This window comes from Labrus bergylta, chromosome 4 (genome assembly GCF_963930695.1).
Source record: "Labrus bergylta chromosome 4, fLabBer1.1, whole genome shotgun sequence".
Lineage (NCBI taxonomy): Eukaryota > Metazoa > Chordata > Actinopteri > Labriformes > Labridae > Labrus > Labrus bergylta.
The window spans coordinates 13,898,914-13,924,977 of record NC_089198.1 but is presented as its reverse complement, the minus strand read 5'-3'; the positions used below and the strand labels follow the sequence as shown (position 1 = coordinate 13,924,977).

At 40.7% G+C, this 26,064-nt stretch overlaps 3 protein-coding genes across 3 annotated transcripts; 1 reads left to right on the top strand and 2 right to left on the bottom strand.

Moving 5' to 3' along the window:
• Positions 1–73: 73 nt before the first annotated feature.
• LOC109975927 (protein lifeguard 3) lies at positions 74–13,144 on the top strand. The gene is made up of 12 exons (XM_020626157.3): positions 74–353; positions 5,911–6,228; positions 7,720–7,787; positions 7,955–8,019; positions 8,598–8,651; positions 8,734–8,784; positions 9,073–9,112; positions 9,825–9,862; positions 9,951–10,038; positions 10,191–10,286; positions 10,388–10,441; positions 10,538–13,144. Exons 2-12 carry the CDS (start codon positions 5,916–5,918, stop codon positions 10,685–10,687), a joined length of 1,017 nt encoding a protein of 338 aa, XP_020481813.2. The 5' UTR covers positions 74–353; positions 5,911–5,915; the 3' UTR covers positions 10,688–13,144.
• Positions 13,145–14,743: 1,599 nt separating this feature from the next.
• si:ch73-71c20.5 (DUF4748 domain-containing protein) lies at positions 14,744–16,417 on the bottom strand. The gene is made up of 3 exons (XM_065953796.1): positions 16,303–16,417; positions 15,738–16,086; positions 14,744–15,231 (listed from the first exon to the last, which is right to left on the bottom strand). The coding sequence occupies exons 1-3, from the start codon at positions 16,370–16,372 to the stop codon at positions 15,057–15,059; spliced, it is 594 nt and encodes a 197-aa protein (XP_065809868.1). The 5' UTR covers positions 16,373–16,417; the 3' UTR covers positions 14,744–15,056.
• Positions 16,418–16,757: 340 nt separating this feature from the next.
• mcm6 (minichromosome maintenance complex component 6) lies at positions 16,758–23,638 on the bottom strand. The gene is made up of 18 exons (XM_020649292.3): positions 23,436–23,638; positions 23,122–23,268; positions 21,730–21,840; positions 21,533–21,620; positions 21,157–21,318; positions 20,866–21,031; positions 20,630–20,778; positions 20,389–20,539; positions 20,161–20,302; positions 19,898–20,039; positions 18,970–19,077; positions 18,457–18,612; positions 18,147–18,275; positions 17,888–18,052; positions 17,661–17,784; positions 17,378–17,572; positions 17,142–17,281; positions 16,758–17,026 (listed from the first exon to the last, which is right to left on the bottom strand). The coding sequence occupies exons 1-18, from the start codon at positions 23,531–23,533 to the stop codon at positions 16,916–16,918; spliced, it is 2,484 nt and encodes an 827-aa protein (XP_020504948.2). The 5' UTR covers positions 23,534–23,638; the 3' UTR covers positions 16,758–16,915.
• Between the last annotated feature and the right edge of the window lie 2,426 nt (positions 23,639–26,064).

Below are 26,064 nucleotides of genomic sequence, written 5' to 3'. Positions count from 1 at the left end.
CCTGTGGACTCCACCCTGCTGCACTTCACTGTTCCAGGAAAAGCTCCTCTCTCTCTCTCTCTCTCTCTCTCTCTCTCTCTCTCTCTCTCTCTCTCTCTCTCTCTCTCGCTCTCTCTGCTGCTTCACATCCACAGCTCACCACCCAGCACACACACATGAGGACGGACTGACAGGCTGCTGAACAAGTTCAACCTTGTACCCGGACTCTGCTGCACTTTAGAGGGTTTTCTGTACACGGAGAGAGGGCGTGACTGAGAGCGGAAAAAAAAAAACCAAAAAACCCTCTCAGCCTCATTTTGACGCACGGAATAAAGACGAGCAGGTTTCCTCCGACGTCGCTGTCTCTTAAATCGGTAAGTTGAGTTAATTTGTTGAGTTAATGTTGTTTTGAAGCTGCGGAACGATTGTTAAATGTGTCAGTTTGTGACTTCATCTGTTGCTGCTGGTGGTGTGATGAGGAGCGTGTATTTTGTGGTGGCTATTCATAGCAGTGTGGGTGTGTTTAGTTTTTGCCGTCCGTCATACACCTGAAAAGGCTTTTTGTGAGAGGAGGTTTTGGTGAATAGGGTGGAGTGTGGTCAGCCTGTGTGCTCTGGACATGTTAACTTGTTTGTCAAAAAAAAAAACCCAGCTCAGTCATCTTTGTTTAACAGTCCAGTAAACCCCAGAGAATATAGTTTGATTTAAATGTATATTTAGACAAAAGTCTTTAAACTTTGGTATCTGAAATATGATCATTTATTTTGGGTTGCACATTCAATTCAATTCAATTTATTTTGTATAGCGTCAACTCATAACAAGTGTTATCTCAAGACACTTTATAAAAAGCAGGTAAAATACCTTACTCTTTGTCTGTTAACATTACAAAAGAGCAGGTAAAAAGACCTTACTCATTGTTATGTTACAAAAAGCAGGTAAAAGACCTTACCTATTGCTATGTTACAAAGACCCGCCCTATCCATCATGAGCACTTTTAGCAAAGTAGCAAAATTTACAGTGGTAAGAAAAAACTGCCTTATTAAAAGGCAGAGATCTTTGGCTGGATCCCCGGCTCATGATAAAACAGCCTTCACAGGCCTAGACTGTGCCGGGGTTGGAAAGGGATAGGGGGAGAGATGGGATAAGATGCAGGAAGAGGGATAGGGAGCAAGGGGGTGGGGGGTGGCGGGAGGCAGACCATCCATTGATAAATATCTCCCTGAGGCTACTTTTATGTTCACTATCACACTCTATCCTACTTTGAGCTGCAAGCAGAACACAAACTTCAACTTGTCAATAGATGAAATGTAGTGCAGACATATTGTCACAGCATGAGAAGTACAGGAGTAACCATGAACACTGATGTTAAACTGGTTTTAAAGTGTCCCAGTAGGATATGAAACCAAGCTAGCCACAGGGCCTTTCACCTGAAACACACAAGAACCACGGGCAATAGGCCTACTTAATCTGACTTTTAACAATAAGTAAAGAAATAAAACATGTTTCCCTTAGTTATTATGTATTGTCGTGTCTTTGTGGTTCAATAGCATTCCTCTCAGTTAGTTCATTCAGTTAGTTTTCCACATATAATATAAACATTGCTGAAATGCCCTCCAGGTGAGATGATACAAATAACTGAATTAGTTAATTTCATATAAAAAAATGAGTCCTCTTCGGGGTTATTCAAAACCCATAATTAGCTTTTTAAAGCTCCTGTGAGGCGTTTTTAGGTGGATATTAAACTGAGTGAAATAAAGACTGTTATCTCTTTAAAACTCAAAACAGACAACAAGACCATCAGCGATAACATTCATGGTTTCTGTATTGTTGCAATTACAATTCTACAATTCATTGAGCCGACGCTTATTTCCAAAGTCAGAACATCAGAGTATAAAGTACTGAAACTGCTCGCAGGGGGAAGAAGGAGACTGATGAAGTGATTAACAGGACGCTTCAGAAACAGCCTTCAGGAAAAAATGTGATCAAAAACCACTTCCTACTCCCAATTTCCACATGCCGTCAGCACCACGGTTTTCTAAGCGCACCCCTGATATGCTGAACACGCATCCCAGGAGGACTACAAGATCACGCGGGAATAACGAGAAAAACGTGCAAACAACATGCTGCTTTGTCTGTACGTGTTTGATGTGTTGTTCTTTTGGTGCCTGTTTTGACTTAATGTTGATAAAGTGATGGAAAAAATACCATAGTGAGTCCTTCTCGTGTTTTGTTTTGAAATTGGCCGCACACTCTGTGTGTGTGTGTGTGTGTGTGTGTGTGTGTGTGTGTGTGTGTGTGTGTGTGTGTGTGTGTGTGTGTGTGTGTGTGTGTGTGTGTGTGTGTGTGTGTGTGTGTGTGTGTGTGTGTGTGTGTGTGTGTGTGTGTGTGTGTGTCCTCCTCTGACTTCCTGTCTGGCTCCCTTTATTCTGTCTAACTTGACGCGTGCTTGCAACTTGCGGCGTCGGAAAAAGACTTGCGGCGTATTTAAAACGTAGCAGAGCGTAGTGGCGCTGCTGGCACACAGTGTATGTGGGAAAAATTTTGGAGTAATACATGTTCAGGACAAATAAGCAAAGAGAGACATTTTTCAGCTGCGTCCAAAGGGGGCGCTAAAATCAACACAAATCAAAAGTTCCTCACAGGAGCTTTAAAAAGAGCTCAATACTCAACATGTAACTGTGCTATTTAAAACAATTGATGTATTTCTACCTTAATTCAATTCTTAATCTCAAGGAGAACTTATAATATGCAAAACCATAAAAATGATTTAGATAATAACTGATGTGAAGGTTATTTGATGTAACATATGGTATCTTCACCCACAATTATTTTCTTCTTTAATCATATGCCAGTTTTTTTTAATCACAATTTATCACATTTGGTCCGAACAGTTTTCAATTAGAAATCATAATATCGGTTTTAACCCTCGTGCTCTTTGTATTTGAATATGTCTTCAAAATGTTTTCATTGTGTTTTATCTGCTGGAAGAGATCTCACAGAATCTGGTACCATTTATTTTTATAGACAAAAAGCACACTCAACAAAAACAAAAACAACTGGGTGCTGAATCCCCCAAAAAATTACTAAATTTAGAGTGCTGTCCTAACCATTTATTTTTAGCCTGAAGGTCACTGAAGAGCAAAAACAGATATCATGAAAGTTACAAATGTACTCTCTTGTATTTGATGATGCCACACCTCCCTTTAGATTTGAACATATTAACTCTTTTACAATAGAAGGCAGGATTACGATATAACCCATAGAGAACAACAAAACATGTAAGAACCTCTTCTCTCCCTATACAAATATACAAAAAAAACCTTAAATAGCCCCACACTCATGAAAAACATGAATCATAAATCATACAGAGCAGGATGTTCTGACATGTGTTGCAGCATTACATGATTCTAAAAGGAGAAGTGTCATGATGAAGGCCAAATACAGAACGATTACAACAATACATTCTCTCTAATATAAAGAGGGTGAAAGATGTAGGTTATATAAACATCAACAGCTGACTATTTCCAAGTCAAATCAAAACTCAAAACAGACTCAAACACAATTTGAAAGGGACCTCCACAAACTGGTTCTTTCTGGTTTTATCTTGTGAGGTGTTTCTGTTATTCAGTAAACCCATGACAGGGTCTCTGTGTAAGTGAGGTGTGAAGACATGTTTAAGAAGCAACGTGGACAAAACTAATGTTGTCAGTGTTGTGAAGGAGGAAAACTTGACAGCATTGACTCATAATGTAATCACTCTGTGGTTGGATTGAGATTAGTAGGAAATCAACAAAAGCCACGATATATTTTATCACTACAACACATTTTCCAACGTCTATGACCTCTATCCTCTAAATGTCAGCTTTTAAGAAGCGTTACGCCCTCCTTTTCAAACACGCCTTAAGTCCTCTGGTCTGCTGAGTGCTCGCACTGACCCGAGCTGTGATCAGCTCTGCGTCTTGTTCTGAGGCTGTTTGACTGCTCAAACTCTGAAGCACTTTTTTCCATGCAGTGTTTTGGGGCCTGTTGCTTGGTGCTCTGGATGTGATGAAACTGCAGCACGAGGTGGAGCCAGCTGTTGAATTCTTTTACTGTGTTTAGTCCCCTAAACGTCACAGTGAAAACAGAGCTCAGGGAACACTTTGCATCTCAAAAAACACAGGCCGGTCTCTGTAAATAATGTGCTGCCTGAGTTTCTGTGAAGTAGCAAATAGAAAAGATCATCGGAGAAATGTTAAATCCATTGTGGGAGAAAATGTGTTTCAAATCGACATTGTAAAAAGTGGGATTGTTTTGTTGCTAAAGCACTTAAGAGTATCCTGTAAAACTACCACAGCCCTTTTTTATTATCACGGCAGGAACAGGGAAAAGTTAGACTATATTCTAAGTGACTGCATTGTGTCAATGTGTGGTGTATTATTAGACATTTCCCTCAGAAGTGTTTGTGGTGATTTCTGGGCCTATGGTGGGATTTTGGGAACCACTTTACTAAGCAGAAGCATAAATTCACCCCAAATGTTTGAGATTAAAACTCGGGCGTATGTTGGTGTTGGATAAATCTGTGAGCACATAATTCACAGCAGCTCAACGCTCAGGTCTGAGGCCTGCTGTAGGTTACTGAAGCCTGGATTATTGCATACTTGTTTTGAAAAGTCAGGCTTGATAAAAGAAAAATATATATATATAAACTGTCCGAGATGTTTCCCAACTAAACTAACAGAGGCAGTCACTGCTTCCTTTAATATTGAATCATGAAGAGCTGTGGGGTAGTAAGTGATTAACAGCACTCTTTTTGGACAATGTGATGTGGAATCTTTCGAGGCTTTTCCTAAAATAACATCATCACCTTCAACAGGAAAGGGCATCTTATTCATGTTTTCCAGCCTATAGAAGTAATGATTAGATCACACCACAACCAACACACAGGTTTTTTTTTTAAGATTTATTTTTTGGGCTTTTTAAAAAAAAATGCCTTTATTTAGAGACAGGACAGTGGATAGAGTCATAAACCGAGAGAGTGGGGAATGACATGCGGGAAAGGAGGATTTGAACTTTGCCCCAATCCAAAGTTTTTTAGGTTGTTGTCAATGTGTTTCATGAGATGTATTTAGATATATTTAAAGAGCACGTGTGATAAAGGAAACATTGGGTAATGTGAACAAACTCTGCAATCAGTGATAACATTGTCTAATAATTCTAGGATTACAACATGAAGTGCAATAAATGAAGATAAATTAAAAGCATGTTTATTTGTAAAGAATAATTTATACATGGAGCAAGTCAAAGTGCTTAACATGTAAAAACAGAACATTATGATCAACAAGAGCATTAAAAGAGATGTGAAATGAAGTTTAATAATTCATTGAAATGTCCAAAGAAACAATAAAAGAAATGACATTATTTTTTATAAACTTTTTTTTATATAATTGTGTGTTTGTGTGTGTGTGTGATAATCTGTGATGAGTGTATATTAATGGAAATGTGGAAGTATAAATCAGGCTTAAGTTCATAATGTTTCCATACAGACTTACATTCTATTTAATTTCATATAAGCGTACTAAAACTGAGACAATTCCCCCATGTCAGCTAAAATTCTTAAAGTATAATAATTACTACAACGCAATACTTGACTTCTAATTATTCATTTTTGTTGTTTTGATTTATAATGTCTTCTTCATCGCAGTTAGATTCTTGCTGGATTTGTTGGGACAGTTTCATGTTGACAGACGTTACAGTGGAATTCTAATTTATTATCTGTATTGTTCTTGAAAGCTTGTGTTCTTCCTTTTTTGATGATAATTGATTAAAAAAAACGTTCTAAAAAACTAATGCCACAACATATTTCACTCGGGCATCTCATGGTTTGTTTTTTTGGTTCTCAGCTTTCCAACATGAATCACACGTTAACGTCTCTTTCTACCTTCCTCACAGGTGACATGTCCAGGTCAGACTACCCTCCAGGGTATGACGACTCCAGGGGCCCGCTGTACCCGCCTCAGGGTGGGAATTACCCAGCACCCCCTGCGTATGGCTTCCCATCCTATGGTGGTCCGCAGCCAGGTCAGCCCCCTGCTCCCTACCCCACCGGTCCAAACACCCCCCTGTACCCAGGCCAGCCTGGAGGCTATGCTCCTGGCCCATATCAAGGACAGCCTCACCCTGCTGGGCACCCAGGGGGGCGCTACCCCAACCCCCCGCCTATGCCCCCTGTCATGCCACCCACCATCCCATCAGACATCCTGAGCTCTGGTAAGACTGTGTGATGTATGATCAGTCAATCAATCAATCAATTTTTATTTGTGTAGCGTCAACTCATAAGAAGTGTTATCTCGAGACACTTTACAAAAAGCAGGTAAAAAGACCTTACTCATTGTTATGTTACAAAGATCCGGCCTATCCATCATGAGCACTTTAGCAAGGGGGGGGGGGGGGGGTTGTTCTGGCAGGCCGTCAACCAACGATCTTGAGGAGCCTAAGAGAGCTTCCAGGAAAGTAGGTGGTTAGTGACTGAGATTTACAGATAGATACATGCAGTAATATGATGTACTGTATATGGAGAGAGAGAGAGAGAGAGGAGCTCAAGGTGCCAGTTTCCCTGGTAGTCTCAGCCTATAGCAGCATAACTAAGAGCTGGTCTACACCAGCACCAGCCCTAACTATAAGATTTATCAAAAAGGAAAGTTTTAAGTCTATTCTTAAAAATACAGACTGTGTCTGCCGGACCCCGGCTGGAAGGCGATTCCAGAGGAGAGGAGCCCGATAACTGAAGGCTTTCACCTTAGATTATTCTCTGAAGAATTACATGTTTTGGTACTTTGCCATGACGTTACAGAAGTTACACTGGCTTGACTATTTTCAGAAAAACATAACCTACACCTGGGCTTAAAAACTCTTCTAAAAAGTCCTCCACCAAATTTGAATGTAGTCAAGAAAAAAGTTTGAATGCATCTTTATATTCGTAAAAAAAAATCACTCTGTTTGAGGCTTAAATTAGTTAAACCACATTCAGGAAGATTCAGATGAGAAGATCAATACCACTCATATCAGTACAGCAAATACAGAGGCACAATCAGGAGATGGCTAGTCTCTCTGAGGAAACATGGGGAAAGTCAGCCTGGTTCTGTCTGAAGGTATCACAGCACAACTACCCACACTTTATAGATAGGTTCAGACAACAAGGAGAGACTAACATACTAAGTTAATGTGAATCCTGCTGGTCACTTAATATGAGTCAAGCTCATTTGTGTCATTTGCATATTGATTAAGATATAAAACTTGAATGAGGAATTCAGTGTTAACTCTCAGCGTCCTCGGGAGACAGTCATGGCAGTTCATGTACTTACACTTTTTTTGTTTTACAAATCTGCCCCTTGATATAGTTCATCTAATCACAACTCAACTTTTTCATTTTGGGTCCATACTGCTGTTGTTATGACAGCTACAGGCAACAAGCTAGATAGAGTGAACCTGCGGGTCACTAGAGACAGACAGACGGGTGCTCCGCAGCTGAAACAGAGCGTCAGTCACAGGTGTTCATGAGAGACATCCTGCTGCTCAGCCCACTAACTGGGCATCCATACAACATCTGTGGACATTCACTATAATGCTTCATCTTTCTGACTTGAACAGTTCACATGTGGTTACGGCATGTTGCGTCAGCTCTGAGTGAGGATAAAGAACATGTTCCCTTTATCGCGCTGTGGTCAGTTTTCTCATATTACTGTTCTGCTGATGTCACAGGTGATGATTTTGCGGCGAGCGATGGCGGTTGGGACAGTATGAGCATTCGACACGCCTTCATCAGGAAGGTAAAACACACACTGTCACACAAACCACCGTGTCTAACATATCGAGTCACAGAGCTAAGCACCCCTGGCTGTCATCTGTATTTATTTACATATATGTTAGTCTTGTGGACAGAATGCGCCGTGTTGATGAAACTAAAACACTTTTATTGTCTTCACGTGTGTTTCAGGTGTACATGATTTTGGCGGCTCAGCTCCTCCTCACCACATCCATCGTGGCAGTATTCACATTTGTGTGAGTAAACAGTGTGTGTGTGTGTGTGTGTGTGTGTGTGTGTGTGTCTGTGTGTATGTGTGTATGTGTGTGTGTTTGTGTGTCAGTGTGTATGTGTGTGTGTTTGTGTGTCAGTGTGTGTGTCTGTATGTGTATGTGTTGGTGAATGTGTATGTTTATGTGTGCATGTGTGTCTGTGTGTCTGTGTGTGTGTGTGTTTGAATGTGTGTCTGTATGTGTGTTTGTGTGTCAGTGTGTGTGTGTGTGTCTGTATGTGTATGTGTTGGTGAATGTGTATGTTTATGTGTGCATGTGTGTCTGTGTGTCTGTGTGTGTGTGTGTGTGTGTGTGTGTCTGTATGTGTATGTGTTGGTGAATGTGTATGTTTATGTGTGTGTTTGAATGAATGTGTATTTGAATGCGTGTCTGTGTGTCTGTGTGTATGTATGTGTACATGTGTGTATGTATGTTTGTATGTATGTATTTGTGTCAGTGTACATGTGTGTATGTATTTGTGTCAGTGTATATGTGTGTATGTATGTGTGTATGTATGTGTGTTTGTGTGTATCACGCTGTAATTGTGCCTCTGTCTCTCACAGCGAGCCTGTCCGATATTTCGTACAGAGAAACCAAGCCATCTACTGGGCGTCATAGTAAGTCAGATATGCAGTTTTATATGGATTAAAGAGAACGTGTGTGACTATTAACCCTTTCATCTTCATATATCTGTTTTAGTGCTGTGTACTTCATTACCCACATGGTGCTGGTCTGCTGTAAGGGCCCCCGGTGAGTGTGACTGTTTGTAAGTATAAAGAAGTCAATCATAGTATCTGGGTGCCTCCTGTAAACAAAGGAAACTCCGCTAATGTACACTCTGTACATGTGTAAGTAGTGTTTTTAACAACGTCACCACATAAAAAAAAAAAAAAATAGAAATCAGTAATGTTGACGCGGACGGGTGTGTTTGCTTCTGTAGCTCATGAAGAGAAATCTATGCCAATTTCAGTCTGTTGCATGAAAAGTGAAGAACTCCTCGCAGCAGCTTTAATCTTGTAATGACCGCTCTGTCTGCAGGAGGAAGTTTCCATGGAACGTCATTCTGCTGCTCATCTTTGTAAGTCACATGGTTTGTAGTTGACTTGTTAACCAGGAAAGGCGTCATCACAGGCCGCTCCCTGAACTTGGATTAATTCTATTTCTTGACTTCTGTAGCTTACGTTACTTTGAAGTGAGTCACCAAGGTTGTCTCGGGCTTTGTTTGCACAACAACTTTGACACTTTGTTGATATGTATTTTATCAGATCTGTGGGCTAAAATGGCTCCATGTACCGCGGTACTTGAAGAGCTATTTGTAGCTGTCAGAAGAGGAGATCTGTTTTTATTCAGCTTTTAAGGGTCTTCTTTTCATCTTCCTATCCACAAACCTGTTTCTAAAACGTAGCAGATAAAATGGGCATTTAATTTACAAAAAAAGAGCAACATTTCACATTAGTCATGACGTCTTTCTTCTATTTTAAATTGATTACAGGGTTTCAATGTTTTGCTAATCATCTTATAGTTTCTATTCACATTTGTCTTTCTGCCTCAACTCTTTAGACATTTGGTTGTGAATGACGTTACAGCTCAACAAAAGCTCGACATACTTCATGACATTAATGTCTGAAGCACTGGAATGCATCTTAATATATTGCATTTATCATGTTTTAGTTATTATAAATTTCCCCCCAGTACTATTTATAGATTATAAGAAAAGCTGTTCAAGTCTGTTACAGGAATGCTGCGTTTCTTTGATTAAAAATAATGGTTTATTTCTTTATTTTTGACAGACTTTGGCTTTGTCCTACATGACTGGAAGCATTTCTAGGTAAACAAAACGAAGCTTGTTTGGCATTACATAAACATTGCATCTTTTTTTCCTACAGGCCTAACTGTTTGCTGCTCTTTGTTTTTAGTTTTTACGACACAAAGGCAGTGTTTCTCGCTCTGGGCATCACTGCTGTCGTCTGCATCGCTGTCACCGTCTTCTGCTTCCAGACAAAGGTACACTGTGTTCTGTGTGTGTGTGTGTGTGTGTGTGTGTGTGTGTGTGTGTGTGTGTGTGTGTGTGTGTGTGTGTGTGTGTGTGTCATCATCTCCATATGGCTGCAGTGTGTTTGTTAATCAAACGTATGTGTTGCTGTTTTCTCTTCCAGGTGGATTTCACAAAGTGCCAGGGCTTTTTCTGTGTGCTCGGGATCGTAGTTTTTGTGACGGGCATCATTACAACCATCGTGCTTTCCTTCAAATATGTGAGTTTGATCTGATTAATCTGCAGCCAATACAACATAGTATACTGATATCTTGTGTTTTAGTTTAATGATTTTACTGATGGTGTTCTTTATTGTTGCAGATGCTGTGGCTTCACATGCTGTATGCAGCAATAGGAGCCATAGCCTTCACCATGGTGAGTGTTTTATTGAAATGCTCTCATTGTGTTACGTTATGTATCACTGAACACGTTTCACACTGTTGTTCTGAGGGTTTCTTGTGTGTCTTGTAGTTCCTAGCGTACCACACACAGCTGCTGATAGGAAACAGGAAGCACTCTATCAGTCCGGAGGAGTACGTCTTCGCCGCCCTCTCCATCTACGTCGACATCGTCCAGATCTTCATCTTCCTGCTTCAAATTATCGGTTCTTCGACCAAATAAGTCTACCAAAGACACAATGACCAACTGCGGTCGACCGGGTGCAGAATCATTACCTTTAAAAAAAAAAAAGAAAAAAAAAAAAAAGCTTTGCTTTGTTGTGGATAACAATACATTTATAAAAGTCATGATGCACTCCAGGAGAAAAATGGAAGGGCTGAATGAGATTATGTCATAGTATAGGTCAATATGGTCAATCCTATGAACAAAAAACACACTTTTTCTAAAGTCCATACTTGTTTGTATCTGCATTGGCAGCTTGCCAGTTATCAAAGATTACTGATACTGCAACATGAATACCACAAATATTTATGGACACAAGAAAGAAAGTGACATTTAATCACTCTCACTGGATTTAATCAAACGTGTTCCTCTGCATGTTAATGTACATTTAAACATTCACATAAACTTCTGTATTAATGTTGAATAAGGGTATTTATGTTCGCTCTGTTGTTCGCTCTTCAACATACCTGTACGTACAGTAAAGGTGAGCAGTAAAACATAATGTGGTCGACATCATCAGAGCTGGGATGATGATATCCATTCTGATAATAATTATCGTTGTACAAGCTGCTTGTGTTCTGTCTTGGCGGCAGGAGAAATGTGTCATGGTTCATGAAGGGAGTGAATTATTAAAAGCTTCTCCTAAATGTTTTTTTTTTTTTTTTTGGGCATTTTTGTAATTGTAATTTGAAGTTACTTCAAGAAAAGTTTTTTCTTTGTTTTCCTGTAAAGAGTTGGACATTAGGACAGATACTGCTCTCATGTCTTTACTGTAGATTACAGTAAAGTGTTCAGTTTGTTCGCTCAGTATGATAGTGAGGGGGAAACAGCTAGCTTGTCTTTGTCTTGAAGTAAATCATCTGCCTTAAAACATCTCTTAAATACTTGTTCTAAACATTTTTTTCTTTCATACATCTTAAACATGATAAAGTGAATAACAATCCACTTTTTTGTTGGACTCTAGAAGTCACTTTTATAAAAAATCTCTGTTACCGGACCTTTAATGTTTATACCTCAATATTTGGTGCTGATTAAACAAATGAGATCAAACATGTTGATTTGAAAGCTTTAGATTTGTTGGTCATTAGTTTGTCACCTTTAGACAGAGCCAGGCTAGCAGTTTCCCTCAGCCTCCAGTCTTTGTGCTAAGCTAAGCTAAGCTGCTGCCGATTGGCTGTGGCTTCATATTCACTGAACACACATTTTAGTGGTATTGAAAAAACCGCATCTAACTCTTAACAAGTCAAAACAATATTGTTAAAAAATATAATATGAAATATAATATAAACTCTTTTTAAATGCATGTTACAGGACAAACGTGTACAACTGTTTATTGTGCAAACTGTCTGAACCAACGACTCAGTTGAACTAAAAAGTGTTAATGTGCCCTAAACAACAATAGTTATGATGGTAGCCTAAGTACCCAAATACACTGGGTATCAATACTATGACTATTGACCCCTGATATACATCTCACCCTCAGATCTGCTCTGTGTTCATATAGTCAAACCTTTACTCATAGTCTGTAATACAAGTGTTGCTATGGTAACTATACACATCCTTAATCACTACAGTGCCTTGACAATGTTTCTGAGATGATATTTTTTACTTGAAGTACAGGTGCAGTAGTACTCATATAGGATATGTTACATACTGTTTGTCTCTGTTTTCACGTTTTCTTGTGTTACAGTCAGATTCAGGTCGGATACAGAGCGTCAGCAGGATGAGTTGTTCCACACAGGATAACACAATAAACTCTGTGGTGTTAAATTATTGGAACATTCCTGAATGTTGGAGTTTCAGCTGATGTGGAGCTTGTTCCCACCGCTGCTCCTCCACGTGTGTTCATATTGAAGTTAGATACAGTATAACCACAACTCCAAAGAAAACGAAGGCAAACACTGTAAATATGCAGTGCAGAGCAGTGTGCTGTCAGTATAACACATGAATGATGAGGACAATCTGTTTGCCTTTTATATCAAATAAAGATTTGTATTTGTGAGTTTTTATGTGGCTCATTATTGTTGTACCACTGAGTTTAGATTTTTACAAGTTTATACAATCAAAAATAAACTTTATTTTCTTTGTTATACTGTATTAATCAAGATACAATGAAATGCTCAATCTCAAAGAGTGATTTCCAAACATTTGGACCAAATGTTTCATTTTTTAAATAACGTGCAGGTTAAAACCCTTACCAAGCTGCTCCAGTAGTTTTCTTCAGCTTGCAGCTACAACACATCTGTAACAGCTGCAAAGTTATCCTTCAGGTAAATGCACCAAGTCAAGGTACATTTACAAAATGTGCTTGTTTTTGTCACTGACAGCCTCGTACACAGTTATGGAAAGTATCCCTACAGAAAAATATGCTGCTTTAAAACTAAAAGCAAGTGTTACATTGCTTCATTCAAAGCCGCCATACTCTGTTGAAAAAAATAAAATTTTACCCTCACAGAATATTGGAGTTACTCGTCTCTGGCTTCTTCAAGTGTTAACTTTTTTTGTGTACTTGTCTGTTTCACTGATACTTTGTCTGATTTAAACTAAGGATTATAATTTTGAATGGCGATTCATTGCTGCTGTAAATATCAATAGTTGATTGCAATTAATCACGGTTTTTATCTTGTTGTAATTCCATTATTTTGTATTTAAGAATAACAATTGAGGCTTTTATTTTGAATGTTTTTACCTGCTTAAGCTGGGAGTACTTAACTTGCTGTTTGAATTCAACAATGCTTTTGTTTTGAAATAGAGTAAGGACCTTCTGGTAGTTTAAAGTTACAGCATTAACTTGACCATGAGAAAATATCAAAGAATAAATGAAAGCAGCTCAAAGGAACATTAACAAAATGAAATTATATGATGAGGTGGATATTTCTTTTAAAGATGGAGCAGAGTGCTTCTTTTTCATCACTGTGACAACAGGGAGACATTGAGGAGGCTTATCTACGGTGCAACTAAAGGGACAAAAGAGCATGGGATTAATCGCAATCAAAAAAAAAATTGCATTAATTTCAGACCTTAAATAATGGCGATTAACTAGTTAATGATGACATCCCTGTTTTAAATAACCATTTCAAAGACAAAAGTCAGAGCAACAAAAGCAAAGTAATCAGTCATGGGAGTGGTAGATCAACAGCTGATGTGTCCTGAGGTCAAATTGGTGGTTTTCATAATGGGTGTGGTTATTTCTCATTGTGGTTTAAAAAAGATCTTGCCTCAACAATAATGATCTTCCTCTGCACTGATCCTTTCAGTAACGTGTTGGGAGACTCAAAACAACAATTTAAGCCTGTCAGTGTGAGAAAAGAATTACCGGTACATTACAAGACGTAGATTTAACACTGTGCAACGCCACCTGATGGGTCGTACACTGCTCGAACTGGTTACCAACCAGCACCTGATCCTCTGGTTCCTCTCATTTCTGACAGGTAGAAACCACAGGGTCCGAGTCAACGGTCACCTCAGCTCACCCAAGACAGTTTCCACAGGAGCCCCCCCAGAGCTCAGTAATCTTCACTATTCTCTACACACTGTACACAAAATGACTGCAGGAGCACCAGCCCAGGAATCTGACATTAAATACTCGGATGACACCGTTATTATGGACATCGCCAAACTCAGAGGGACAGCTGCAGGCTGAGATACTCTTTCAGACTGGTGCAGGCTGAACTGTCTTGACCTTAACACCTCAAAGACTGAAGAAGCCACGTGTGTGTGTTTTTGTTGTTTTTTGTGTCTAGCTGTATGAACACTGATGCTCTTTTACAGATATGAAGTTCCTAATAGATAAATAAAGAATTTTATATGTGTGATTTAGACAGTGCTCTCTCTCTTTCGATCGAGGCAGCTTTTTGTTTTAAAAAAAACAACAAAAACATAAGTTTTTATTTTTATTTAAAGCTTTTCCACACTATCCATCATTAGAATAACGTTGACTTTTCACCTGCCAAATTCAAAAGTCCTGAAGCATCATGTTTGTTGACAACCTTTTTCCCCCCGCAGGTTTCCCTTTGCTGTGTCTGAGCTGTGCTGATGAACTGGACAATATGCAAACAGCTTGAACATACCTGTCATTTACTAACAAAAAAACAATCATTAAATCAAGAAAGTCCATGGTTCAAAAATAGCAGAACTCTCTTTAAAGAGTGTGACCCAGCTGTCCTGATGAAAGAATTAGCCACTTGTACTCCTGATTTCCTGCATCAAACCTTTGAAGAAATATTCACACCTTATGAACACATCAGAACTCTTCAGTTGAAGTTCACATCTCTTGTGTTATCCGTCTGAATGGCTGCAGTGCAGAAGTCACCTTCACATTAGTGACCTTCAGGATTTGATGCAAATCCCAGCAGCCATGCAATGTACATTATCGGTCCAGTTTAACATCCTCTCCTGGATGATGGCGGTAGCGGCTCCCTTCATAATCTCCCTCGTTTGACATCTTCATCCTCTGTCGAATTTTGAGCTGCTTCAGGCGGTTCTTGTCCACTTCTCTCTTAGCCAGAATGAAGCCAATGATACCTGTGGGGAGGCCAATCATCCTGTAGGGGAGAGGTTAAGAGTTAGTTTTACACGTTTTATTGAACTACACCTTACAAACTAAAGGTCCTGCACAAACTTCTACATTCTGGTTATGTAAGGTTGACATCCTAAAAAGCTGAGTATACCTAACTTGCTCAAAATACTTTGATTTATGGTCTGATAATTCAGGAAAACATCCCATGTGTATACCAACTTAAAGACAAAGGAACAGTTCATGACAGTGGCACATTCAGTCTGCCATAAAAGTCAGATGATGTTTCCTGTACCGCCGTGTCACAGCTGGATGTCTCCCGTTTACACTGAACAGAAAACAACCATGCAGTGTTGTTTGCTCATACTAATCCAGTAAGAAATATATCTGTGGTTTAAATGCTGCTGGCTTACTACAGCTGTATGTGCACACTTATCGAGTTGATTCTAATGCTACACCTATTAACATGAAATATCCCGTATGTTCCCTACATGTACACGTTTTATATGGAGGGGGTAAAGAAAGCAGACTTACCAGGCATAGCCAATCGTCATCATGGGGTTCTTTGCTTTCCTCTGGGGGATGTATTCAGGACCCTCAGGTTCCTCCTCCTCCTCCTCCTCCTCCTCACCTGCTCTCTTCTCACCGGGCTGGGTGTGAGACTGGGTGCTGGCTGAGGTGTGAGGCTGGGTGCTGGCTGAGGTGTGAGGCTGGGTGCTGGCTGAGGTGTGAGGCTGGGTGCTGGCTGAGGTGTGAGGCTGGGTGCTGGAGCTGCACAGGGAGGCAGCAGGAGACACATGAAGTGACCGACAGCGAGCAGCATGCAGCCGCACACACTGACGCAGTGCCGGGGTTGGCCTCCTACACGTGAGTAGGCGCACACCTGAAGGGAGTAATGGCGAATTTATTATCAAATAGTTGACTTCTGGCACATTCATTACGAGGTAAATGTGAGGGTGCAGTCTTCATCATGAAAACAAGGAGAATACCCGACAAAAAAAAACATTTCACTCGTGTACGTATCTTAATGTCTTCGATAATTACTGATACTTAGTAGATAACATTACACAGAAAGTTTGGTGTTTTATCTCTAGTGTACCTGACAGTGCTGTCCTGACTGCTGTCACGTAGGGCGCCGCCATGTTTGTTGAATAAGTTCCCTCGGGCATGCGCAGTGTTTATATACTTACTGCTGCCACCTGCTGGACGACTTTAACACAGCGCTTTCATAAGATCAGCCCCAAATAGTGAAGAAACGCTGCCAAGGCACAATTTTGTTTTCAGGTCAACATTTTATTTATCGAAACATTCGACACTTTTCATTATTTTACAAAAAGACATACAATATAACATGAAACCGCAAAGCAGGTAAGGTTTAAATCTTTGCCTCTAATGTACAGTCATGGAGAAATAGCAATTACGACTTTCAGGTCAGTTCCCTCAACTGAGAGCCAGAAAGACTAAAGCCAAACAATCAAACAAGTGAAGGGAAAAGAGAGCGGTCTATTTACAAAAGTTGGTTTGACTAAGAAACACCTTGTTTTTTTTTGTTTGTTTGTTTTTTTTAAGAGCCTGAGAATAGTCTGTACAAAGAGCTGATAAACTCACAAAACAAGTCGTGTAACATTTCATATTCTGCAACTATGTATGTGTTACATATGAGCATTCAAAAACACCTAGAACATCATCAATCAGGGTGTAAGGGACGTGGTTTAATCTTCCAGGGTGTAGTTTGGATTGACGACAAGAACAGCCTCTTCTTCAGCGCTCACAGACTCTGAGCCCTTCAGACCAGCCTGGGACAGCTCGATGAGGATGTGATCCTGGAAGTGACAGACACAGTTATGAGTCACGCATCAGTCATGTCTGAACCTTTCATTAAAGTGACTCCTCTTCTGTCTGCTCGTCTAAAAGCAGGGGTTTTTCGTTTGTACTCACGTAGTGCACCAGCCTGTGGAGGACCTTCTCTATCAGACCCTTCTTATTGACGAGCTCCTCCTCAGAGTCGATCTCTGACTCGATCTCCTTCAGATACCAGTTCACCACTGCACTTTTCTTCAGCTCCTCCTCTTCCTCAGCTGTAACAAATATCAGTCGAGAGTTAAGACTGGATGATAAAAGGAAAAGAAAACAAGCGCAGGGTGTCTCCTTAAGTAGCGTAAGCTGTCTCTTACCCTCCTCCACTTTTCTTAAATGCAGTACCAGCAGGTTGGAGATGCGTCTGTAATCATGGAAGGACAGGCGAAGAGAAGGTTTGGGTTCGCTGCCAGGCTCAGCATGGCCGTTCATACCGTTGGTTCCATTTACATGTCCGTTTACACCGTTATCATGGCCGTTTATACCATTCACTCCGTTAGGGACAGCGTTTCCTGCGAAGACAGGTTAACGTTTAATAAGAGACACCACAGCATGCGAACTGGATGTCTAGAGGTTATTTATGCGTTTGTGTGTCAGTACCATCCTCCTGCTGCTGCTCCTCCTCCAGCTCATCCTCCTGCTCCAGGTTGATGTCGGGCGTCTCCACTCTGATGATGGACTTGTTCAGAAGACGGAAAGCTTCCTTCACATGTTTTGGTTGCACCTGAGGACGTATAGAGGAAAAGCAACCGCTCAACAGTCTGTATGTTTTATTGTTGATTTAATGTCGTATGGTAAACTATTCTTCGTTTCTTTTCCGGACTCACCTCGTCACAGCAGTGCATGCGGGCCATGCCCTCTGAGAGGCGGATCATGCTCTCCAGCTGTCGCACCGTGATTCTCCAGGCCGACTTGGACGTTCCTCCGGAGCCGTCACGCTGCCGCAGACGCTTGTACTGCTCGACGATGAACTCCTCGGATTCACTGGAGATCTACAAACACCAAGTGAAATATTCAATGGTTAATATACATGTACAACTCGCTAAACATGACGCACATGCACAATTAGCATGGCCAGACACACACCTTTGGTTTGAACTGTCTGGCAAAGAGCAGATATCTGCGGATCTCATCCAGTGAGTACAGCCTGTCCACAGACTCCTCGATACGAGTGTGCAGGTCCACGATGCGTCTGGCGATGGCATAGTCTGTCACCTGGTCAACACACATTAACACACAGTTATCAGTCATGGCACTTCACAGGAGTATTAAATGTTCGACGACTGAGAGAATGCCAGGAATAAGGGACAGGATAGAACCACTGACGGGGGAACAGGCGGTAGACAGCTGAACTTCAGTGGAAGTTTTCAGTGGAGGACCAGGAACTCCCACATACCTCATTACAGTCGTCCACCAGGATGAAAAAGAGGTCGAAGCGGCTCATGATGGGGGCAGAGAGCTGGACGTTCTGCTTCAGACTCTTGCTACGGTCGTAGCGCCCGCCCACAGGGTTGGCAGCAGCCAGGATGGAGGTGCGAGCGTTCAGAGTGGCCTGGAGGAGAAAGAGGCACACAGTCTTTTTACAGCGTTGTTCCTATTTTTAGTTTAAGTGAATGCACATCAGGATGTTGAGCTGCTGAGTCTTTTACGTCATGGTCGGTAGCGATTTTGTGTAGAGTGATGCGCATTTGAAAAGAAAAATGCAATGCAGAAAACGATGCCCTCACCTCTCTAAAAATGTTCTCCAATAAAAATGTTTCAGAAGGCAGCTTTCTGAGCACATTTGCATAGCCATTTAAAAAACACTGACTAATGACGTCCTTTCATTCCTGCTAAATATTTGTTTTTGACAATCGTTCTCAATTCTCAAGACTCTTGTTCTAAGTTCACTGCGATCTGGCTGTGTTACCTTGACTCCAGCTTTGGTGATGCTGATGGTCTGCTGCTCCATGGCTTCATGGATCGCCACCTGGTCCTTCAGATCCATCTTATCAAATTCATCAATGCAGCACACGCCCTGAGAAGACAACACCATCATCATCAATACCACTGCCAGGGAACCCCCACGATTCTCCAGATTACATGCAAGACCTTTTTAAGACAGCTGCAACTGAAGTTTAATGCCAGCATCACAGCAAGGACATGTGCAAATGAATATGCTAAAAAGTGTGCATGAATTTAAAATCCTAGAAAATCATTGCAATCTTTACATAAACAATGCATTAAAAAAAAAAAAAGAAAACTGGGTGAGTAACCAAGAAAATTAGCAAAAATTATAACAGGTTTATACGCGGTGATATTCTGGTGTACACTTGACTAGACAATGATTAAACCAGAAACCGAACGTCAGCAGAGTTGACATCCTGGTCTTTTCCTTCATTGGTCTCGTTTCACATACGAGCTTTTCTTCCACTGTTAAGATGATCTCACTGCCACATGTTTGGTGACTCATCTCAAACAAATGCCTCTGGATCACTGCCTGCAGATGCTGCTGAATCATTTTGTGGGTGGCGCCAGAGGTTTACTCCTTTTTAATAACTTTATGTCAATTAGTCCCTAAACCAGTTAGCCACTAAGCTTACATTCCCATTTAACACGATTGAATGAAACGCGCCCACAGGCACGGCTCAGAGCAGTTTAGGTCAAACAAACAGGTCCAGAGGCGAGGAGCTAATGTTCTGTTTGGAGCAGTAAGGATGTGTGGTTTAAAAAAAAAATAAAAACCTAATTCAAGAATACAATTTAAGACTTTAAAAAAAAAAAAAAAGACTCTTTAAGAACCTGCACTGCATATAATCATAAACTCCCCTGTTCTGCTTCTGACTCGTTACACTCACATTGTCCGCCAGCATTAAGGCTCCGGCCTCGATGACAAACTCGTGGGACTCCTCGTCTCTGACCACAGCAGCCGTCAGACCTGCAGCAGTGCTGGCTTTACCGCTCGTGTACACGGCTCTAGGGCTGAACTCCTCCACGTGCCTGTACACACACACACACACATTCATATTAGCAGACAGATCTCTGCACAGTTGGATAAATTCAGCTCTGTATGTTATTGATTCCAGCTAGAGGAGATGCATCTGTGTGTTGTGTTGCGTACTTGAGGAACTGGCTCTTGGCTGTGCTGGGGTCTCCGACGATGCACACGTTGATGTCTCCTCGAAGAGAGGTTCTCTCCATCGTCGTCTTGGGAACACCTCCGAACAGCATCAGCAGGATGCCGCGCTTCACCTCGTCGTTCCCTGAATCGAAACAGACAACAGTTAAACTGCAAAATCTATAGCACTACATAGACGAAATGGCGTTTAGTGAGGGTTGTAGCACTGACCGTGGATGGTGGGGAAGAGGCTGGTGCACAGGTTGTGGTACAGGTTCTTGTCCTGGCTCATCTCAAACACTTTCTCCCACTCCTTCTCCGTCATCTGACTCTTAATGCTCTCTGCAGTCTGCTCCTCCTCGCGCAGCTCCTTACCTCCAAACTACAAGAGTAAAACACACTGTTAACCAAACAGCCGGCATGTGTGGAGCGTTATTTACTTCTTTATAATTAGCTTGTGTTCGTCTCTTACGCGTGGGTTAGTTGGGGCCACATTGCAGGCCAGGAAGGCCAGTCTGTATGACAGCTCTCTGACTCCCAAAGCTTTCAGGCCCTTCAGACCCTCAGCTTCAAAACCCTGGCGACCACCTCCTACTCGGTTACTGGTCTCTGATCGCACACCTGAGAGGAGGGAGAACATAGAAACAGTCACAATGTGTCACAAAAACAGAGAACACTATTTTTTTTAAGCGTGTGGACCAAACATACCAGGAGTGCTGAGCTGAGAGACGTCCGGTACAACAATGAGGGTCCCAGTGAAGTCACAGCGGTCTCCAGCCTGAGCCGTCTCCACGGCCTCGGCTCTCAGGACGATCTCCAAGGAGCGAGGGATTGATCCGCGAGGCAGCTCAGCCTGCGTCTCCTGAACACGCACCTGAACGCAAAGAATCAGACTTAATGAGAGACTGCTCATTTATAGTTATAATAGATAGATACTTTATTGATCCCGAGGGAAATACACCTGTTTCCTATTAAATACATCAAATCTCTCTTAGTTACCTTCTGGAAGTCGATGAACTTGGATTTGTGTGTGTCCAGGTGGAAGCGGGAGCGATTGTTGCAGACGGGGTTTCTGCAGATGGTTGGTGGAGAGTATTTGAACTGCTGGGGGACGTCTTTGATCACCGCCTGACAGTCCATGCACAGGAACGTACCGCTCACCTGCAGCCATGAAGAAGTACATATAATGTTCCTGCTTATCAATACTCGCTTTAATCCAATTAGCTGTAATAGATATATGATAAAGACACATTACATTACACTGTGTAAAGATGATAGTGACCCATTGGATCAATTTAACAATTTATACCAATGTATCCTTTCACTCTAGCTGAACACTGCTTATCATTCATGTGTTGACTGCAGGTCCTCTCACCAGTTCAGGGTGTACCGGGTGTGTCCTCACCACCTGACCAGTGATCCTCACCAGGGTACCGATACGCATAGAGGACAGCTCTCTGATCCTAAATTAAACACAAGAAAATGTCATTTCTTCTCAGACAGTTACAGTTCATGATTTTCCATGGGGGTGGGGGGGGGGGGGACTCCCACAAACATCAGCACACGGCTTACTTGTGTCTGGTTGGCAGTTCCTCAAGGGCCACGTAAAACTCTTTGTTCAGAGGAACGTTCCCATGATCCCGAGCAAAGTTCCGCACTGCCCGACAAAGGAAGGGGTAAACTCTGAAAACAGAAAGATTCATGTTCACTTCACGGCCGGATGTAAATGTGTCTGCAGCTTGTTTATGGAGCTGGAGTTGTTCTTGTACCGATGTCAGGATAGGAAAAGCCTCTGATACTGCTTCACGTAAGGTATCAACTTCTCATTTGGGCCATATTAAAAGTCTGTGTCAATAATAAAAACAACAACCCTGTTGGAGTTGGATTTAGTCTATTAATTGTATGCCTGATATCTGTGTTTTAGTTTGATTTATTATTTTTAACTTTCTTAAATCTATTGCTGGTAAACCGACTACTCCAGGACTACATTAGAAAAGTACATTTTAACCCAAATGAACTCTTTTTTTTTCTTGGTTTGAATAATAAAGATTAAAATAGAAAAGCAAGAGTGACAGCCAATAAGCAGATACACAACCAGGATTTATTTCCCCTCTGAAAAACACAGCCTAAAAGGCTATTGTTTTTATAATGGCTGCTAATTTAACTTCTGTTCATTAAAGACAGGTTTCAGGTAAAATATCATGTGGTGAAAGAAAAAAAACAACAACAGTGGGGGGCTAGCAAAGAGTTCTACTTTGCTCAGAAATAGGTAATGTAAACCATGATGTCCCCAATCCCCCTCTGAAAGGTTGAGTTTATTAAAAATCTAATTGAAGAGTACAGTAAAATAAAGACTTTACTAATGTAAAATCAGGGATTCTCAAACAAACAATGTCTTATAGAGAGTATACAGCTGTTAAAACATGATTATAGCAGGTTTTGTCCTCTGATATCAGAGACATACTCTCTACAAATACTCAGATCAGAATCAGCTTTATTGGCCAGGTGTGCTTACACACACAGGGAACTGTGCTCTCTTTGTACAAAAGAACTATATTAAATATCAACATTAAACACAAAATAAGCAAAGACTAATATACACGACTAACTAAGACAACAGTGCAGTGGTGAGTAATGCAAACATGCTTAAATAAACATAATAAAATATGTATTTATGTAACACATGGGTTAATATACACAAGGTAAAGAGTTTTTACAGTGCTGACATTAAGTAATGTGCTTAGATTGATATCCCATGAGGAGGATAATAATACAGTATTTACATGATTAAGCTATTGACTATAAAATAAAAGAGGTCTTGGAACAGGAAAGGGGAATATGGCACATGTAGCATCTCTATCTTACATCTACAGATAATACACCATGTGTGTCCAAAATACAGAGCAGAGCATACTTCAGTTTACAGAGATCAAAATAAGGAGAACAAAGGGTTCTTGATCTTACCTGTAGTACTCCTCTTGGATGGTGGTGGCCAGCTCCTGGTTGAAGCCCTCCAGGTCTGTGAAGCTCACCAGCAGAGTGTTCCTCTCAGGCCGGATCAGCTCCTCGGCCTCCCGGACATACTTCACCTCCCCATCCCCGGTCTGAAACCTGCACACGGACACAGGCAGTAGAGAAACAACGAGTTACTTATGAAAGCCTTACAGCCCATCAAAACAACAGCTGATGACTTATAGTTACTGACGACGAATATCAATACTAAAAACTAGCATCGTGGATCTCAACAACACAATACATCCTGGACCTGCCAGACTTACTCCTCCAAGAAAGCCTGGAATAACTTCTGACATTTTTCAGCCAACTCGTCCTTCACAATCTCTCCGGCATTCTCCGCTGTTGCTGTGGCAACATCCATTCTGAAAAACCGTCAAACTGCGACGAAAAAACCCAAAAAGCGATGGAAGTTAGGAGGACGCAGACCGCAGCTCAGACACACACACAGCACGATGAAGTCCCAACAAGAGACGCTGTTTCCCGCGAAAAGTTGGACACGTGATCTTTGGCGCGCTGCTTCTCACCAATCAGTGGAGTTATTCAAATGTTGTGCAGTTTTTAGCCAATCAGGAGTGTGAAGGTCAAATCACGGCGGAAGAGAAGGCGGAACCGAACCTCGGCCGGAGTCTCGCGATAGACCACGGAGTTGTTCAACTACAGTGGAAGAGAATTCAAACTCTTATTGAATATCTTGAAAGATTGATTTAGCGATCAGTCTAGGACAGTGGATGGGCAACTTTGGTCACAGCAGGGGGCCACATTCATTTAATTCTCACTGCCAGAGGGGCCACATTGTAGAATACAAAAACGATTACAGTCGATTATGTCTCAAATTAAACTCAACATATACCAGTGATCAAATATTATTATGGACATATTTCTGGTTTTCATGATTTCATGGCAGATTTCATCATGTTTTCTTCATGTTTTCAATTAATTGATGTGTAAAAAATTAACCTGAGGGCCACGTTTAAGGTTGATGGGGGCTGCATGTGGCCCCCGGGCCGCCAGTTGCCCACCCCTAGTCTAGGAAGTTAGAGAAGGAAGAAAACTCAGGAAAATCAAGGAGGGAAGTGGAAGCAATTAGGAAGTGGAAGTGAAGTGGAAGCAAGGAAACTAAATGTAGTGGTCAGATTTGAGGGAGAGAGTGGTGTGTGGAAAAAATCAGATCCAGTGAAACTGACGAAAATCATTAAGAGCACAAGTAGGAGTGGTGAACTATGCTAGAACTGTGGATGATGGAAATGGGTTAATTGAATGTAACAGTGAAGGACAAATTGAAAACACAACAAAGTTTAATCCATGTGGGGAAAACAAAGGTGAGAAGAGTTTGTGGGGGGAAATAAATGAAGGTTGAAATGGTGTGATAGTTGGAGTGCCACTCATTGTAACTATGAAAGAGCTAGTCGAGCATCTTGAGTATAACAGTATGTTGTGGTTCAATAGAGAACAAGACATGTAGCCTATAGAAGTTTGGGGGATGATTAAAAGGATGAGAGGGGATAGAAGAGACTGGAATTATATAGCTTTAAATGACGGAAAGGTTTGTTTCAGTAACTAATAAAGAGTACTCAGATACCTTCCAGGGCTTTTCTGTTGAGAGGAATTGCTTCCCAGACTTTCAGAAGCAGTGAGGTGCATTTGTGAGGAAGGCGATTTTGTGTGTATGTGTTTATGTACATGCAGGTCCTAGTGTGCGTTTGTGCATGCTTGTTAGGATAAGGTGCATTTTAGCATGATGTCATAATGATATTTAATACTTTACATTGAAACAACATTGACAGTAATGCTTTAATATGATCATTTAATGATACGATGATTCAGTCATATTTGTGTTCGACGATGGTACAATGTTGCCTGAGAGCAACAGCTGGACGTGAAATGTCACTTTCTATTCAATATGAAATGTGTAATACATTTAAGTGTTTGGTGTTATAAATTGTTGTTTTAAAACATCAAACATCCTTTTTCAGCATGACAATATTAAATTGTCTCTTACGGTACAATGTTGCCTCAAGGGGAACAAACTTTAAAAAAAAAATATATATATATATATATATATATATATATATATATATATATATATATATATATATATATATATATATATATATATATAAAGAAAATGTTCATTGATATTGTTATTATGTCCAATTTTAAGTAGGAATACACCACAACATTTTTTTTCCTGATTGAGTTCATCATGCGTACTATAGAGGTTCTTAAATGTACATCAGCTGCTATGACAACAAGTGTGCATTTCCACTCTATGACCACTGTGAGGCAGTAAAGCCTCATGATACTAAATGCAGCTTGGAGACAAGTCCCTATATTCTTAAACTTCAAAATGAACTTTCACAAAGATAAAAACATCAACAAACACCTGATGTGTTCCTACATATGGTGTTCACTGTCTATTTTCTCAAGAGTAAACTGCACAGGATTATTTAGTAACATGTTTTCATATTTATCTTGATTTTATCCGTCTCTTCAATGGTCGAACTAAATGTACACTGTCATTTTATTTCTCTAAGAGAAGGCACTACTGACAGCTGATGGACACAGTTTTACTTTTTTTAAGATACAGAAATCATTCACATTGGTTTTGGAGTCAAGTTTGTATCATTTCAGTTTTTAACCAAAGGTCAAAGTTCAGTAAGTGAAGTTGTACAATAGAGACTTGGTTATAGGGAGAAGGATTTGCTCACATTGGAAGTGTTTATGGTTGAGAAGTCAGTGTGGAATTGATATGGTGCAGAATTTCACCTTTTTTCTGCTGTTCTGTGTACACTTATGGTAAATCAATCAAACCTTTCATTAGAAACAACAGGGGAAATGGTTTGGAGCAGCTTTGTCTGATGAATAAGTCAAAGTAAAGTTTAAAGTTTGAAA

Coding starts and splice junctions, on each gene's coding strand:
- LOC109975927 (XM_020626157.3), top strand. CDS start 5,916: ATGTCCAGGTCAGACTACCCTCCAGGGTATGACGACTCCAGGGGCCCG. Junction 8,020..8,597: donor GTGGCAGTATTCACATTTGT/GTGAGTAAACAG, acceptor TGTCTCTCACAG/CGAGCCTGTCCGATATTTCG. Junction 9,863..9,950: donor ATGACTGGAAGCATTTCTAG/GTAAACAAAACG, acceptor CTTTGTTTTTAG/TTTTTACGACACAAAGGCAG.
- mcm6 (XM_020649292.3), bottom strand. CDS start 23,533: ATGGATGTTGCCACAGCAACAGCGGAGAATGCCGGAGAGATTGTGAAG. Junction 20,540..20,629: donor TGGCCCCAACTAACCCACGC/GTAAGAGACGAA, acceptor TTACTCTTGTAG/TTTGGAGGTAAGGAGCTGCG. Junction 18,613..18,969: donor TCACCAAAGCTGGAGTCAAG/GTAACACAGCCA, acceptor TTTCTCCTCCAG/GCCACTCTGAACGCTCGCAC.
- si:ch73-71c20.5 (XM_065953796.1), bottom strand. CDS start 16,372: ATGCCCGAGGGAACTTATTCAACAAACATGGCGGCGCCCTACGTGACA. Junction 16,087..16,302: donor AGTCAGGACAGCACTGTCAG/GTACACTAGAGA, acceptor TACTCCCTTCAG/GTGTGCGCCTACTCACGTGT. Junction 15,232..15,737: donor ATGACGATTGGCTATGCCTG/GTAAGTCTGCTT, acceptor TCTCCCCTACAG/GATGATTGGCCTCCCCACAG.